The sequence below is a fragment of the Dermochelys coriacea genome, chromosome 24, assembly GCF_009764565.3.
Source record: "Dermochelys coriacea isolate rDerCor1 chromosome 24, rDerCor1.pri.v4, whole genome shotgun sequence".
In the NCBI taxonomy this organism is placed as follows: Eukaryota; Metazoa; Chordata; order Testudines; family Dermochelyidae; genus Dermochelys; species Dermochelys coriacea.
Window position 1 is genome coordinate 6,416,284 of NC_050091.1, and position 13,955 is coordinate 6,430,238.

The 13,955-nt window shown below is 48.2% G+C and overlaps 1 protein-coding gene and 1 long non-coding RNA gene across 3 annotated transcripts; both read left to right on the plus strand.

Annotated features, from left to right (window-relative positions):
• Positions 1–4,112: 4,112 nt before the first annotated feature.
• On the plus strand, positions 4,113–5,749 carry LOC119848043. The gene is made up of 3 exons (XM_038383403.2): positions 4,113–4,194; positions 4,477–4,809; positions 5,430–5,749. Exons 1-3 carry the CDS (start codon positions 4,158–4,160, stop codon positions 5,747–5,749), a joined length of 690 nt encoding a protein of 229 aa, XP_038239331.2. The 5' UTR covers positions 4,113–4,157.
• Positions 5,750–6,707: 958 nt separating this feature from the next.
• Positions 6,708–9,294, plus strand: LOC122457341. Of its 2 annotated transcripts, XR_006276836.1 has the most exons (3): positions 6,708–7,218; positions 7,537–7,647; positions 9,033–9,294. It is a non-coding gene; the product is annotated as an uncharacterized LOC122457341 (long non-coding RNA). The 2 variants fall into 2 exon arrangements; XR_006276835.1 differs by having other exon boundaries at positions 6,708–7,647.
• The last annotated feature ends 4,661 nt before the right edge of the window (positions 9,295–13,955 follow it).

The window sequence follows — 13,955 nt, forward strand, 5'->3', positions numbered from 1 at the left end:
TGTTAAGACAAAGTTTAAAGCTACTGTCGGCATTAGATTTTTATTTCTATGATAAAAAGCCCCTAACCCAGAGTCTAAGCTGTTCTAACCAATTTTAGAAAGGGAGTCTGGAATATCTGAACTTTTAGGAGTACATTCTTCAAGCTGATACACAGGAATTTACTATGCAAATTTGCAAATCTTCCTTTGTTGGAAGATGATTCAGATTATCTCAGCCAAACAGAAAGCATTGTTGTGTTTTCAATTAGCCAGAGTGTTTGCTGCAGCTAATAATTATACTCTGACTCCCAAAGAGCACCTTCCAGGAAAGAGAAGGACTCATTCAACATCTCTTTTCTTTTACATTTGAAAAATGCATATATGAGGCTATCCATGTCCATCGATCCACCTGCACTTGGGACTCTCTTTGAAGTGCATGTCCCTGTAGTGTAAAAATTGATGACAGGCTTCAGTCTAGAACTTTGAGTATTTTTAACATAGATCAGTCGTTTATCTCCAGGGTTTATCATGTCACCCAAAACTGCTATATCTGAGTACCTGTCATATAAAAGTAATAGCAATAGCAAAGTCTCTAGTGGGCTTTAAGAAGTCTTTGGCTCTCCTCCCTACTGGGGATAAAAACTGAAGTTAGGGTTGGGATTTTGTTTTTAATTTTTTAGATTTTATTATTTTATTATTTTTGGTTTGTTTATTTAGTTAGGCTAATATTTTGCAGGGTGAAGTTTTGAAGGCTTGCGGGGGATGGCTGGGGTTCTTTGTCTGGTTATTTGTTTTTGTTTTTTCAGTTAGCTGGGCTTTACGCTTTGCTTGTTTGTTTAGTTGGGCATTTTTGGAGGGAACTGGGTATCTGTGTTGTGAGCATCAAAATCATTTGCAAAAGCTCAGAGCTGGTTGCTGGGTTATTTGCATCTGCCTGTGGTCAGTGTCAACTCACTACTTTTGCCACTCTTGTTTTGTTTTTCAGAGAGCAAAACACTTTATTTTCTTGTTGTCTGTAATCACTTGTTGTCTAACCGTTTCACCACAAAAGAACCAGCCTTTGTTAATGAACTTCCTCGCTCACTGAACCACAGGGGAAAAAAATAGCGTACATGTTTTTGTAAATCATGTAGATCTAAATATACCTCCTTATTTTTCTCTCTCTCTCTTATCTTCTGAAGATCATCTTAGCCCATCTGCACAAAAAGACGTTACGAAGCATTTGTAGCTCTGTGGCCCTAGTCCTGCGGACATGTGCTAACTGTATTCCCAGGAGTAATCCCATTGATTTCAATGGGACTCCTCAAGGGAATAAAGTAAAGCCCTGGCATAAGTATTTGCCTAAGATTGTATTTATGAGGGCTCAGTGGGCCATATCATGCCTTCCATGAGAAGATAGCACAATATGGTACAATACTCTTTGCATTCTCTGTCCCCTATGGCAGTGGCTCTCAACCTTTCCAGGCTACTGTACCCCTTTCAGGAGTCTGATTTGTCTTGCATACCCCCAAGTTTCTCCTCACTCAAAAGCTACTTGCTTACACAATCAGACATAAAAATATACAAGTGTCACAGCACACTAGTACTGAAAAATTGCAGACTTTCTCATTTTTACCATATAATTATAAAATAAATCAATTGGAATATAAATCTTGTACTTACATTTCAGTAAAAAGAAAAGGAGTACTTGTGGCACCTTAGAGACTAACAAATTTATTAGAGCATAAGCTTTCGTGAGCTACAGCACGAAATGCATCCAATGAAGTGAGCTGTAGCTCACGAAAGCTTATGCTCTAATAAATTTGTTAGTCTCTAAGGTGCCACAAGTACTCCCTTTCTTCATGGGGAAATAGTTTTACTTTGTGTAATGACTCATCCATTCCCAGTCTCTATTGAGGAAAGCAGATATTTTTTCAGCAAAAAAAATTCATTTTGTTTCAGATTCCACTTTTCCACTGAAAACGGTTGCGATGGAAAATCTCCCACCAGCCTCAAGGCCCTGCTGGGCTCCTCTCTAATTCAATATGCCTGAGTAGTACCAGTTGTGAGAAATGCCCTTTTCCACTTTGAGCTTGGTAGGAGACTTCACCCTTTCTTTCAGATGGTGAACTAACTGACTGTAGTGACCCACATGTTCACCACCTCCACTGGTTTTGGGTCAGACAGTGGAAACAAGAGGTAGGTTAAACAAGCAACAAACTAAGTGTCATGGCACAAATAAGGAGGAGATAGCGAGAAAGAAGATCAGTAGTAATAGAAGAGCCAGATAACAGGCAGAGGCATTATATCCTCCTTGTGATGGGGTGTATAGACCCTACAAGACAGCAGACTCTAAAGGGTTAAGACAGGAAGCAATCACTTCCCCAGCTGCAGCTAAATGGCAGGTTTAACAGCTGAGATAAAAAGCTGCCACCCAGCTGGAATGGGGCAGCTGCCAAAGAGACTCTGGGTATGTCTACGGTGTGTGGCTGATCCAGCTGACACAGAGTTGCAGGGCTCAGGCTGCAGGGTTATAAAATCTAAGTGTAGACACTCGGGCTCTGAGACCTTCCTTTCTTGCAGGGTCTCAGAGCCTGGCTCCAGCCTGAGCATCTATACTGAGATTGTATAGCCTCACAGCCTGAGCCCTGCAAGCCCGTGTCAGTTGATCCTAGTTCTGAGGCTTGGCACCACAGGTATTTTATCGCAGTGTAGACGTACCTGGAGAGGGACGGGGAGGAGCTCCACAGGGTCAGATGGGAAAAAGCTGCCCAGGCAAATGAATTCCCTGCCAACACCTGTCAGACACAGACGTAGGAAGCAGCCCAGGGAGGCAGCCGGAGATTTAAACAAAAATAAGTCTTTTTGACTGCCTAACATAGGATTCCTGGTCTGGGACCCAGAGGAAAGGGCAGGCCTGGGTCCCCCTGCCATCCCCTCTTGGAAGGAGGTAGAGACTGATGAGACACCAGACCTGGGTGGCAGCACTAACTTTACTTTTTGTTCCTGCTTTAAATTCCTTTGCTTCTACCTGCTGAAGAAGGGACTGAAGAAACCCATAAAAGGGCCCCACCAGAAACAGGAGTAGGAGAAGCCCTAAGGCAAGGGCTGGATTCCTGGGACTGCTGACTGGAGACTCACCCAGGACCAGCAGAACTGTGGGGTGAGGTCCCGTATAACCCCTGAAGGAGATACACCCAGCTGGAGACTCAGAGGAAGGCTGAGTGATACAGCTTCCATCCCAGAATGGAGTGCAAGATACTGAGGCAGGAATGCAACCATGATTCTACAATGGACTGCCAGGGGCTGCTCCAGGACCGACTCCTGCCCACTACTCACCTCAGTCAGGCCACGTGCCATGGCATAGGTGGCATAGCAGGTTCTCATAAAACCCATGACACCTCTACAGCCTCGTAAATGCAATGCCAAAAAGGCCCAATCCTACACAGAGCCATGCCCCAGTGGGTGTTCTGGATGTGCACAGGTTGCAGGACTGGATCCAACCTGCAGATAAGAAGACTGGTGGTCCATCCTCTCCCATAGTCTGGAAACACATAAAAGGAGGCGTCAGTTCTGTCATTTCTGAAACAAGCTGCAGCTTTCACTTTGGTGATTTAAATGGCAAATAAAGTCCTCCAAGCCTGGCCTCCAGACGATCATTACCAGTTAGTGTCATGCTATCAGTAAATACAGCAGAAGGATTTGAGTGGGTGCAGGAATTAACTCCCTCTGTTTTTCAGACCATGTGCTGGATGCATTGTACCATGCAACAGTGGCACATTAACCAACATTGCATACTATTCTGACTCTTTAGAAACCAACACTGAATGCCGTATGTGGTAGAATATTTTCTTCTGTGTTGTCCTATATTTGGGTATTTATACTTACTCATAATCATTATGAGCCAAATTTTCAAAGGCATCAGAATTAAGAGCAAAAAATACCATAGAAAATCAATGCAACTTAGGTGCTTTTGAAAATGTACCCTATAGTATATCAGGGTCTGATATTAATTCATCAGCAGTCAGCATCCCTTGTGGGTTCCTCCCCACTCCTCTCCCATCCCCTCCCCTCCGCCGTCCCCTCCGGTCAGTTGATATCTATCTACACCACAGCAAACTCTCCTGGGCCGTGTTCTTCATCAGAAATGACCCTTCACTGAAGCAGCGTATCAGACTTCCGTTGTGTTTTCTACAAACATGCTCTTTGCCAAGTATCTGATTTTCTCTTCCATGGGTAAAACTCCTTGTGTTACTGAACAGCATTCAAAAAACAGCCAGTGCAAGAGGATGTGGACTTTTGTGGTAGCTTAGCGGAGTTTTGCTTCATTTTAGATGCATTCCATTCACTTGTGCTAGCTTTAGCATGGTTTCTAGCAGTCACACTGCAGCCACTTTTACAGAGCATAAGTATTATCAGACTAAATAAGTTTTATTCTTGAACTATCCCATTTGTCTATGGCAGAGAGAGATCCAATGAAAGCTGACTATAATGACATAATCTGTTTTATTTCTGCAGTGTTGGGAGCACAGTTAACTCTGTACCCGACTCAGCGATTCCTGTTTGTCGAAATTAGTGCTACGGCAAAGATCCCCTGTTCTTCCAAAGAAAAACTGGAAGGAGGTGGCATTTCGGTTTATTGGTACAGGAGAAGAGAAGGTGAGGGGTCCACCTGCATCAAGAAATGCTTAAATGATCAAAATGTAAGTAAGTTTGCTTGCAAACCCGAGACACGTGGCATGACACTGGAAATCTACAATGTTCAGCAGAAGGAGTCTGGTGACTATTACTGTGCAGTTAAATCCAGCAGCTATCTGATTTTCAGCAATGGAGCCACACTGATTGTTGGAGGTAAGGAAAGATAAAGGTATAACTCAAGGGGAAAAGTGATTAACAATGCAGAGATGTTAAAAAAACCCAGGAAAATGGAACATGGTACAACTTTCAAAGCTGAAATGGTTGAAAAGGAGAAACTAAGCTGAAAAATAACAACTAAATGGAGCTGGTAAGAAGCAGATCCTGCATTTTTAGGGGAGTCAATTAAATTTTTTCCTTTAATGGATAAAGATGACAGATTTTGTTAAAAAAAAAAAGCTCCTGAATAATCATAATAAACCCACTTCCCTCATACCTTGTGCTTTTCATCAGTAGATCCCAAAGCACTTTAGTTTTACCCTCATCATTATTTATTGCTGCCAGATTGTTTTTGACCTAACAGCCACAAATGCATTTAGTAACAATTATTCTTTTCCTTCTGCAGAATTTTTTACTTTCAACAAATCCCCATCTCATGAGATTAACATTCCTAACGGCCGGTCCGTTACACTAGTGTAATTATATTGACTTCAGTGGAAGTGTACAATTGTAACAAAGTAAAATTGGTGCCCTTAATTAGATAATAAACAGCCGGCAGGTCTGTTGTGAGTCAGACGTAGGGTAGAACAATAAGTGCTCCGCTTTATTCTGCTCAGACAGCTACACCAGCAACAGCTGGGTTTTGCTTCTGGTTCCATCTCCCCACGGCTTCATTTCCACTGGGACGGTTGATCTGGCTTGCATTGTCCACGGAGTCTCCAACTCAGTAAAAATTTCCAGGAATATTTCTGGGGATCGGCAGGACCAGACACTAATGCGATCACTGAAAGCAAAGGATGGCTCCTTAATGCTCATAAGTCACCTTAGCATCCCAAAAGACACCTGGACTAGTGTGAAAATTTTCACGTGTGAAGTCAAATTCAACTCTTCTGGCAGCAGTGTTAAGAAAAGTGCCAGGTATTTTGAACGTGAGTGATTTTATATTTGCTTCTGGAACTAAAAGAAACTACGACTTTACTTAACCTGCAAGGCGATTAAATAACAGATGACACAGAGAGGAGGCTGAAATGTTTAATGCATTTTTTGCTTCAGTCTTCACTAGAAAGGTTAATTGTAACCAGTTGCTTAATATAATCAATATTAACAAAAAGGAGGAAGGATCTCAGGCCAGAATAGGGAAAGAACAGGTTAAAGAATATTTAGATAAATTGTATGTATTTAAGTCAGAAGGGCCTGATGAAATTCACCCTAGTGTGGTAGAGAGAGAGAGCCTGGAGCACTGAGGCTGGTGCAAGACCTGAGGCCTGAACTAGAGGCTGTGAACCAAAAGTCAGGCCATGTATTAAAGCAGACGCTTACAAGTTCACTGTCTGGTACATGAACTTGGCAAACTTGCTAAAACATAAGAACTCCTAGGAAGTACTAGGCACTAGATATTTACATAAATTCATTCTAGGAGGCTAGTACAGATCCACCCTAATCCAGTACAAGATGGTTTGACAGAATAATGAATAAGGATGTTTTGTCCGAGATATTAGGAACAAGATACAAGGGGAGGTAACAAACAGATGCCATGAGACACATAAGGTAGTACGAAAGTTGCTTATCTGGGTTGTTAGTCTTAGTCTATAAATGTTGGGGGACCTTGCCTTAATCCTTTGTGTGGCCGAGGGGACAGCAGAAATTCCCACTGCTGACTGAGTTGTTCCTTGCTAGGGGGCACTCACTGGTTAATATACTTGTGGGAGTCATTAGGACTGTGACTTGAGGGCACTAAATTTGACTGAGTGCCTTTGTCACCAGGAAAGAAAAGGAGTACTTGTGGCACCTTAGAGACTATCACTTAGTCTCTAAGGTGCCACAAGTACTCCTTTTCTTTTTTGCGAATACAGACTAACACGGCTGCTACTCTGAAACCTGTTATTTGTCACCAAGCCGAGCCGTGCCTGTAGTCTTTCCCTCTGAGACCTGCTGCATTAACAGGCTGCGCTCTCTGCTGGTGCTGATAACACCAGAGCTCCCGCGACAGGAGCACTGAGCAGTTGTAACACCTCAGCAGCCTTGAGTGTGGCAGCAACAACATTCCACGCTTCCACACCTAGAATACTTAAGGAAGTAGCTGATGCAATCTCATTAATGATTATCTTCGAGACTACATGAAGATGTTTGTAACTTTGAGGTTCTGGTGTAATTAAGAACTTGAACATGCTACCTAGGGAGGTTGTGGAATCCCCGTCACTGGAGGTTTTTAATAACAGGTTGGACAAACACCCGTCAAGCATGGTCTAGATTTGCTTGGTCCTGCCAAGCTCCTGGACTTGAGGTCTTCCCGAGGTCCCTTCCAGCCCTACATTGCTATGATCCTATGACTTGTAAACTACATGGGTGGAATCCTGGCCTCACTGAAGGCAATGGCAAAAATCCCATTCACTTCAATGGAATCAGGTTTGTAAATTAAGCCAAAGGGTTTAATGCAGAGGTCCTTAAACTTTTGTGGTGATGACCCCTTTCACACAGCAAGCCTTTGAGTGCGACCCCCTCTTATAAATTAAAAACACCTTTTTTATATTTAACTCCATTGTAAATGCAGGCGGTGAAGCAGCGTTTGGGGTGGAGGCTGACAGCTCATGACCTCCCAGGTAATAACCTCACAGCTCCCTGCGGGGTCATGATCCCCAGTTTGAGAACCCCTGGTTTAATGAAACAGTGCAAACATGACTACCCCAGCTCCTGATGATCCACTGAAGCCTGCTTCCTCCACAGTCGATCCTGGCTGGTGTGTACCGCAGATATTGCACCATGTGGTGGCAGTTTTCCTGGTGGGGTTGATTGTGTCTCTGAGTCTGGCTTGGATTCGCTGCTGTTCCAGTCCAGGTAATCAACACATCACAGTCCATTCTAGATGGAGAGACCAATAGGCTCAGTAGCCCTATTAATATTTGGGCTGACTTCTCACACAGATACAAACTGAAAACAGTTCTTTCAGTCCCTTCTGCTTGGCCTTGCTGAACATGTATTCCTTCCGGCTGCTCAGTAATTCTTCAGTAGAGAAAAGCCCTATATTCAGCCAGGGAGTCGCTATTGCATCTGAGGACTGACACACTATTTATATCAGTCATCGTTTGCTTTATCACGCAGGGTCAATTTCCACCTGAAACAAGCAGGTGAAACTCCCATGGGAATCTCTGGGCAAATTCAGTTGATGTGAACAGTGATGTAAATTACACAGCAGGAGCCTGATTATCCCATGAATTGTAAATGCGTAGCTCCCCTGGAAGTGGCAGGATAATCTGGCTCTGGGTGTAAATTGGTCAGAAAACACATGTAGGGGGTGAAGTAGTTGCGCTAATGGGCCTGTTGCCACTTTTTGACTCAAGCGGCCAGTCAAATTTCAGGGCCTTCGGGCTCCAGCTGGAAGTGGAAACTGATGGACTCTCCTGTTTTCTTTGTTCATTCCTTGTAAATAAACAAGATTGAATCAAAATCCTGCTTCTCAATGCATGAGGAACCAAGATCAAAAGGGGAAGTTTCTTAGCTAACATCCCCAAGCCTCGTCAGCCAACACTGGGCCCAAAATATCTCTCTTTCTAGCTTTTTCCAGGGTCATGCTACTCACAGGCTGCTGCCTGGCTTTCCTACTCTTTGCCTCTGTCTCTCTGTTTTTGTCTGTTCTCAGTGTCTGTGTGTTTTCCCTGCACACACCCCACACAAGCAATACTCAGCAAACCCCCTCTGCCCACTTAGTCAGTGTGGGTTCATAACTCCCTTTTGCCGTAAGTGGGGGCATTCTGATTAATTCAGTCTGAGAGCTACGTTAATTGAAGGGTGCATTCACACCTAATCGCAGAGGTTTGTAATCCAAACTGTCACAAGTACCTCTTAGCATAATGCTACTGCAAAAGGAGTGAATTTAGGACGCAGACCATTCACCACTATAATTCTCCTGGAGCTGGATTTACACTCTGGATGAATTTGGCCCATTCTGTCTGTTTTGGGAATACGGTAAACGAGGGAGAACTGCAGCCTCAGAGGAGTTAAAAGGTGCATTAAAAACTCTGAATCCTAAACATTTTTTTCAGCCATGTGCTGAACTCTCAAAGCAAGGTTTCCACAATCGTTTATGTGTTAATAATGTGCACCGTTTGCAAGAGGAGCCTTCAGTAAAGCTTAGTAACCTGTTTGAAACCATCTGTGTCAAATTCAATCAGTTATCTGACCTTGCATGGAGGTAATTAATGATACGAAATGTTGTCAAACAGGGTCAAAGGGTTTATGCCCAAGTGAAGTTTCAGTCAAGGAATCACAACCAGATCAGGATGCAGTGGCTGATGGAAGAGAAAAATCATAACCCACACTGGGATCCGAGCCTGGAAACTCACAGCTGGCTCACTCCTGACCTCGACGACGGCAGCCATTTTGTAAGGTGATGTCTTTCTGTAAAAGCTATTGGATTGTTGTTACTGCTTCTGCTCTTCACGGCTGCTGCGTGTGGCTCAGTTGCAAAATATAACTCGAAAGTAACCTGACTTGTCCATCTAGAGTATAAATAGCAGGAAGTCACAGAAAGAACCATGCCCGTGGAGGTGAGAGATTTCCTGCTGCGATAGGAAAGACATTGTCATGCCTGTGAGGGGGCTGCTGGCCCCTTCCTGACACTTATTGGGGTTCTTTGGTCGGCCCTTTCCCAGTACCAAAAGAAAGGGGACAGGCCGATGAGAAACTGGCAGTCCTCAGGGCCAATGGGGAGAGACCGATGCTCCATGTCAGTAGATTGACAGGACAGGCAGTCCAATGAGCCAGCCAGGAGCCTGAGGTGGACCTGCCTACAGCAAAGTGAGTAGGGCCGAGCTAAGGGGAGAGCAGCCGGAACCAGAGGGGCCAGGGAGCAGCCCAGATGGCAGAGCCAGGGGCTGGAGCTGGAGGAGCCCGGAGCTGGGCTGGGGGCAGAGCTGGGGGCTGGAGCTGGAGGAGCCCAGAGCTGGACTGGGAGCAGAGCCGGGGGCTGGAGCTGGAGGAGCCCGGAGCTGGGCTGGGGGCAGAGCCGGGGGCTGGAGCTGGAGGAGCCCGGAGCTGGGCTGGGGGCAGAGCCGGGGGCTGGAGCTGGAGGAGCCCGGAGCTGGGCTGGGGGCAGAGCCGGCGGCTGGAGCTGGAGGAGCCCAGAGCTGGACTGGGGGCAGAGCCGGGGGCTGGAGCTGGAGGAGCCCGGAGCTGGGCTGGGGGCAGAGCCGGGGGCTGGAGCTGGAGGAGCCCGGAGCTGGACTGGGAGCAGAGCCGGGGGCTGGAGCTGGAGGAGCCCGGAGCTGGGCTGGGGGCAGAGCCGGGGGCTGGAGCTGGAGGAGCCCGGAGCTGGGCTGGGGGCAGAGCCGGGGGCTGGAGCTGGGGGAGCCCGGAGCTGGGCTGGGGGCAGAGCCGGGGGCTGGAGCTGGAGGAGCCCGGAGCTGGGCTGGGGGCAGAGCCAAGGGCTGGAGCTGGAGGAGCCCGGAGCTGGACTGGGGGCAGAGCCGGGGGCTGGAGCTGGAGGAGCCCGGAGCTGGGCTGGGGGCAGAGCCGGGGGCTGGAGCTGGGGGAGCCCGGAGCTGGGCTGGGGGCAGAGCCGGAGGCTGGAGCTGGAGGAGCCCGGAGCTGGGCTGGGGGCAGAGCCAAGGGCTGGAGCTGGAGGAGCCCGGAGCTGGACTGGGAGCAGAGCCGGGGGCTGGAGCTGGAGGAGCCCGGAGCTGGGCTGGGGGCAGAGCCGGGGGCTGGAGCTGGAGGAGCCCGGAGCTGGGCTGGGGGCAGAGCCGGGGGCTGGAGCTGGAGGAGCCCAGAGCTGGGCTGGGGGCAGAGCCGGGGCTGGAGCTGGAGGAGCCCGGAGCTGGACTGGGAGCAGAGCCGGGGGCTGGAGCTGGAGGAGCCCGGAGCTGGGCTGGGGGCAGAGCCGGGGGCTGGAGCTGGAGGAGCCCGGAGCTGGGCTGGGGGCAGAGCCGGGGGCTGGAGCTGGAGGAGCCCTGAGCTGGACTGGGAGCAGAGCCGGGGGCTGGAGCTGGAGGAGCCCGGAGCTGGGCTGGGGGCAGAGCCGGGGGCTGGGGCAGTGCAGACCAGCCACCGACAGGGAGCCAGGGCTGAGCTGCAGCTGGGAGCTGCGGGGCTGGAGCTGGGGAGTGGACGCCGGCCCTGCCACACAGAACACCAGAGCCGAGCGCACTGAGCGGCTGGCGAGAGTGAGGGGGCCTGGTGCAGGAGACGTCGCCAGGCAAGAGGCCTCGCAGGCCGGACTCGGAGAAGGGACATGAACTCGATGGGGGGTGGCAGCGCTGGGGAGAAGGATCCTGCCACCTAGATCCTGAGGGCGAGTGGCCACCCCCAGAGCACGGGTCTGATCCGGGGTATCACCGCAACACAGCCAGGGCTTGGGAAGGAGGCCTGGGAAGTGTGAGGAACAGATTGTGAGCTTCCTGACATCCGAGAGCCGGCTGGTTGTGGTGTTTCCTGTGTCTACAGGGTGGGGTTCCTTGTTCTCTTAAACCTTTCCCATTTTTTCCCTATTTTTTTTTTACAGTTGTTGTTTAGTGGATTACATTGGGTTTGAACTATATGTAATGATCCATGGGTCAGAGAAGTGTCCGGTGTGGAGAGAGGACCCCAGAGTGCAGACACCCTCGCCCCGTCCCATGCAGCAAAGTCCTCACATCCCCGACAAGACTGGGGCTTCAGCCTCCCAGGAATCCTGGGCCCGGCCTTGTCGGCGTTACGACGACTCTGCCACATGGGAGACTGGAAGGGGAGTCCTCAAGGTCAGACAGGCATCTGGGTAGAGGGAGTTGGAGTGAGGACTCAGATCCGTTCGCTGGCCGATTCCATTGGGTTAGTGTATAAGCTAGGAAAGTTCCCCACAATGGTGGGACCATTCCTCCGATTACATACAGGTATCTTTGCAACATATTGGTGCATTTAGGGACAAATCCCACCCTCTCTGTGGGAGCAAAGGGTCGTTGACATTGTCATTTCATAAAGGGTGTCAGGATTGCAGGAGCCTGCATGTGGCCTACGTGGCACCCTGTTTGCTTCAGAGCTTGGAATGCTCCACCACCGTTTTGTGACCCGTGAAGGAGACGATTCCTCCCCTCTTCCCCCGAGCTCAGTTACTGGTAACAGGCGCTGGTAACAGGAGTTGGGGCTTAGGGCCTGCCTTATTCACACAGGCAGTCACCGTGAACTCAGATACTCTCATGTCTAATCGAGTCCTTAGTGGTTTTGAAAGGGGAGGTGGGAGGTTGTACTCTCAAGAAATTGAACGTCCACCTGACTGGGTGTGAGACTCAGGTGTGTTACCGGTGGCACAAGCAGGATCAGAAAAATCTAGATGCAGAACCAGCCTTGGCCCCCTGACGCACACAGCAGATGGAAGGGGCAGAACCAGACAAAAGTGACACTTTCCAGCTGGGTGGAGGTTGCTTTTGGCTGCCTCCTAGGAGCTGCCATCAGCAGGACCGTGCCGCCTGGCCAGCACTATTGTTCCATGGTGTGAGGGGAGATGATGAATGGGAAACTGTCTGAAGGAGCTGTGTGAGGTCAGGCTCTCTCCGCATCCCTCTCCTGGAGCAGCTACTCCAATGAATTCCTTGGGAAACTGCTGTTTTTTCCTGAAGGGCTCAATCCAAAGGGCCTCGTGCCAGCACCCATCTATCTTCTATCAGTAACAGCTTTATCAATGGGAGGGGTTCCCCCAGCCATGGAGCCTGCACATGCTGCCTGGTTTGATCCTAACTCCTCATTTTGAAGCTGTAATTCTAAATGTTGCTCATTAAAAAATATGCCACGTCCTCCCTCATGTTTCCGTTCCTTTCCCTAGCAGCTGAGATGCATGAAGCTCAGCACATTATATATGACAGGTGACTTCTACTTTCTTTGGGCCCAATACTGCTCTCACTGACGCTGGTGTATACCAGTACAGAGAAACTCTGCTGAAGACCGTGGAGTTACTCTGGATTTTGCGAATACAGACTAATACGGCTGCTACTCTGAAATCTGGGTTTACAGGTGTCACTGAGAGCAGAAGATGGCCTTTTGTATTTCATTTGGGGCCAGGCAATGAACCTCTCACTCCCATTGGGGAGCCATTATTCACAGCAGGAGTGCCGCTGAAGTCCTAGGGACTGTTCACATCCGTAACTTCTCACCAGTGTGGGTACAGGTGTTACAGCCTGACCCTTAACATACATGTTCTGTTATTGGATGAAGAAAAGGAGTACTTGTGGCACCTTAGAGACTAACAGATTTATTAGAGCATAAGCTTTCGTGAGCTACAGCTCACTTCATCGGATGCATTTGGTGGAAAAAACAGAGGGGAGATTTATATACACACACAGAGAACATGAAACAATGGGTTTATCATACACACTGTAAGGAGAGTGATCACTTAAGATAAGCCATCACCAGCAGCGGGGGGGGGGGAAGGAGGAAAACCTTTCATGGTGACAAGCAAGGTCGGCTAATTCCAGCAGTTAACAAGAATATCTGAGGAACAGTGGAGGGGGGGGGGAGAAATAACATGGGGAAATAGTTTTACTTTGTGTAATGACTCATCCATTCCCAGTCTCTATTCAAGCCTAAATTAATTGTATCCAGTTTGCAAATTAATTCCAATTCAGCAGTCTCTCGTTGGAGTCTGTTTTTGAAGCTTTTTTGTTGAAGGATAGCCACTCTTAGGTCTGTAATCGAGTGACCAGAGAGATTGAAGTGTTCTCCAACTGGTTTTTGAATGTTATAATTCTTGACGTCTGATTTGTGTCCATTCATTCTTTTACGTAGAGACTGTCCAGTTTGGCCAATGTACATGGCAGAGGGGCATTGCTGGCACATGATGGCATATATCACATTGGTAGATGCGCAGGTGAACGAGCCTCTGATAGTGTGGCTGATGTGATTAGGCCCTATGATGGTATCCCCTGAATAGATATGTGGACAGAGTTGGCAACGGGCTTTGTTGCAAGGATAGGTTCCTGGGTTAGTGGTTCTGTTGTGTGGTGTGTGGTTGCTGGTGAGTTTTTGCTTCAGATTGGGGGGCTGTCTGTAAGCAAGGACTGGCCTGTCTCCCAAGATCTGTGAGAGTGATGGGTTGTCCTTCAGGATAGGTTGTAGATCCTTGATGATGCGTTGGAGAGGTTTTAGTTGGGGGCTGAAGGTGATGGCTAGTGGCGTTCTGT

Coding starts and splice junctions, on each gene's coding strand:
- LOC119848043 (XM_038383403.2), top strand. CDS start 4,158: ATGCTCTTTGCCAAGTATCTGATTTTCTCTTCCATGG. Junction 4,195..4,476: donor TCTGATTTTCTCTTCCATGG/GTAAAACTCCTT, acceptor TTATTTCTGCAG/TGTTGGGAGCACAGTTAACT. Junction 4,810..5,429: donor AGCCACACTGATTGTTGGAG/GTAAGGAAAGAT, acceptor TATTCTGCTCAG/ACAGCTACACCAGCAACAGC.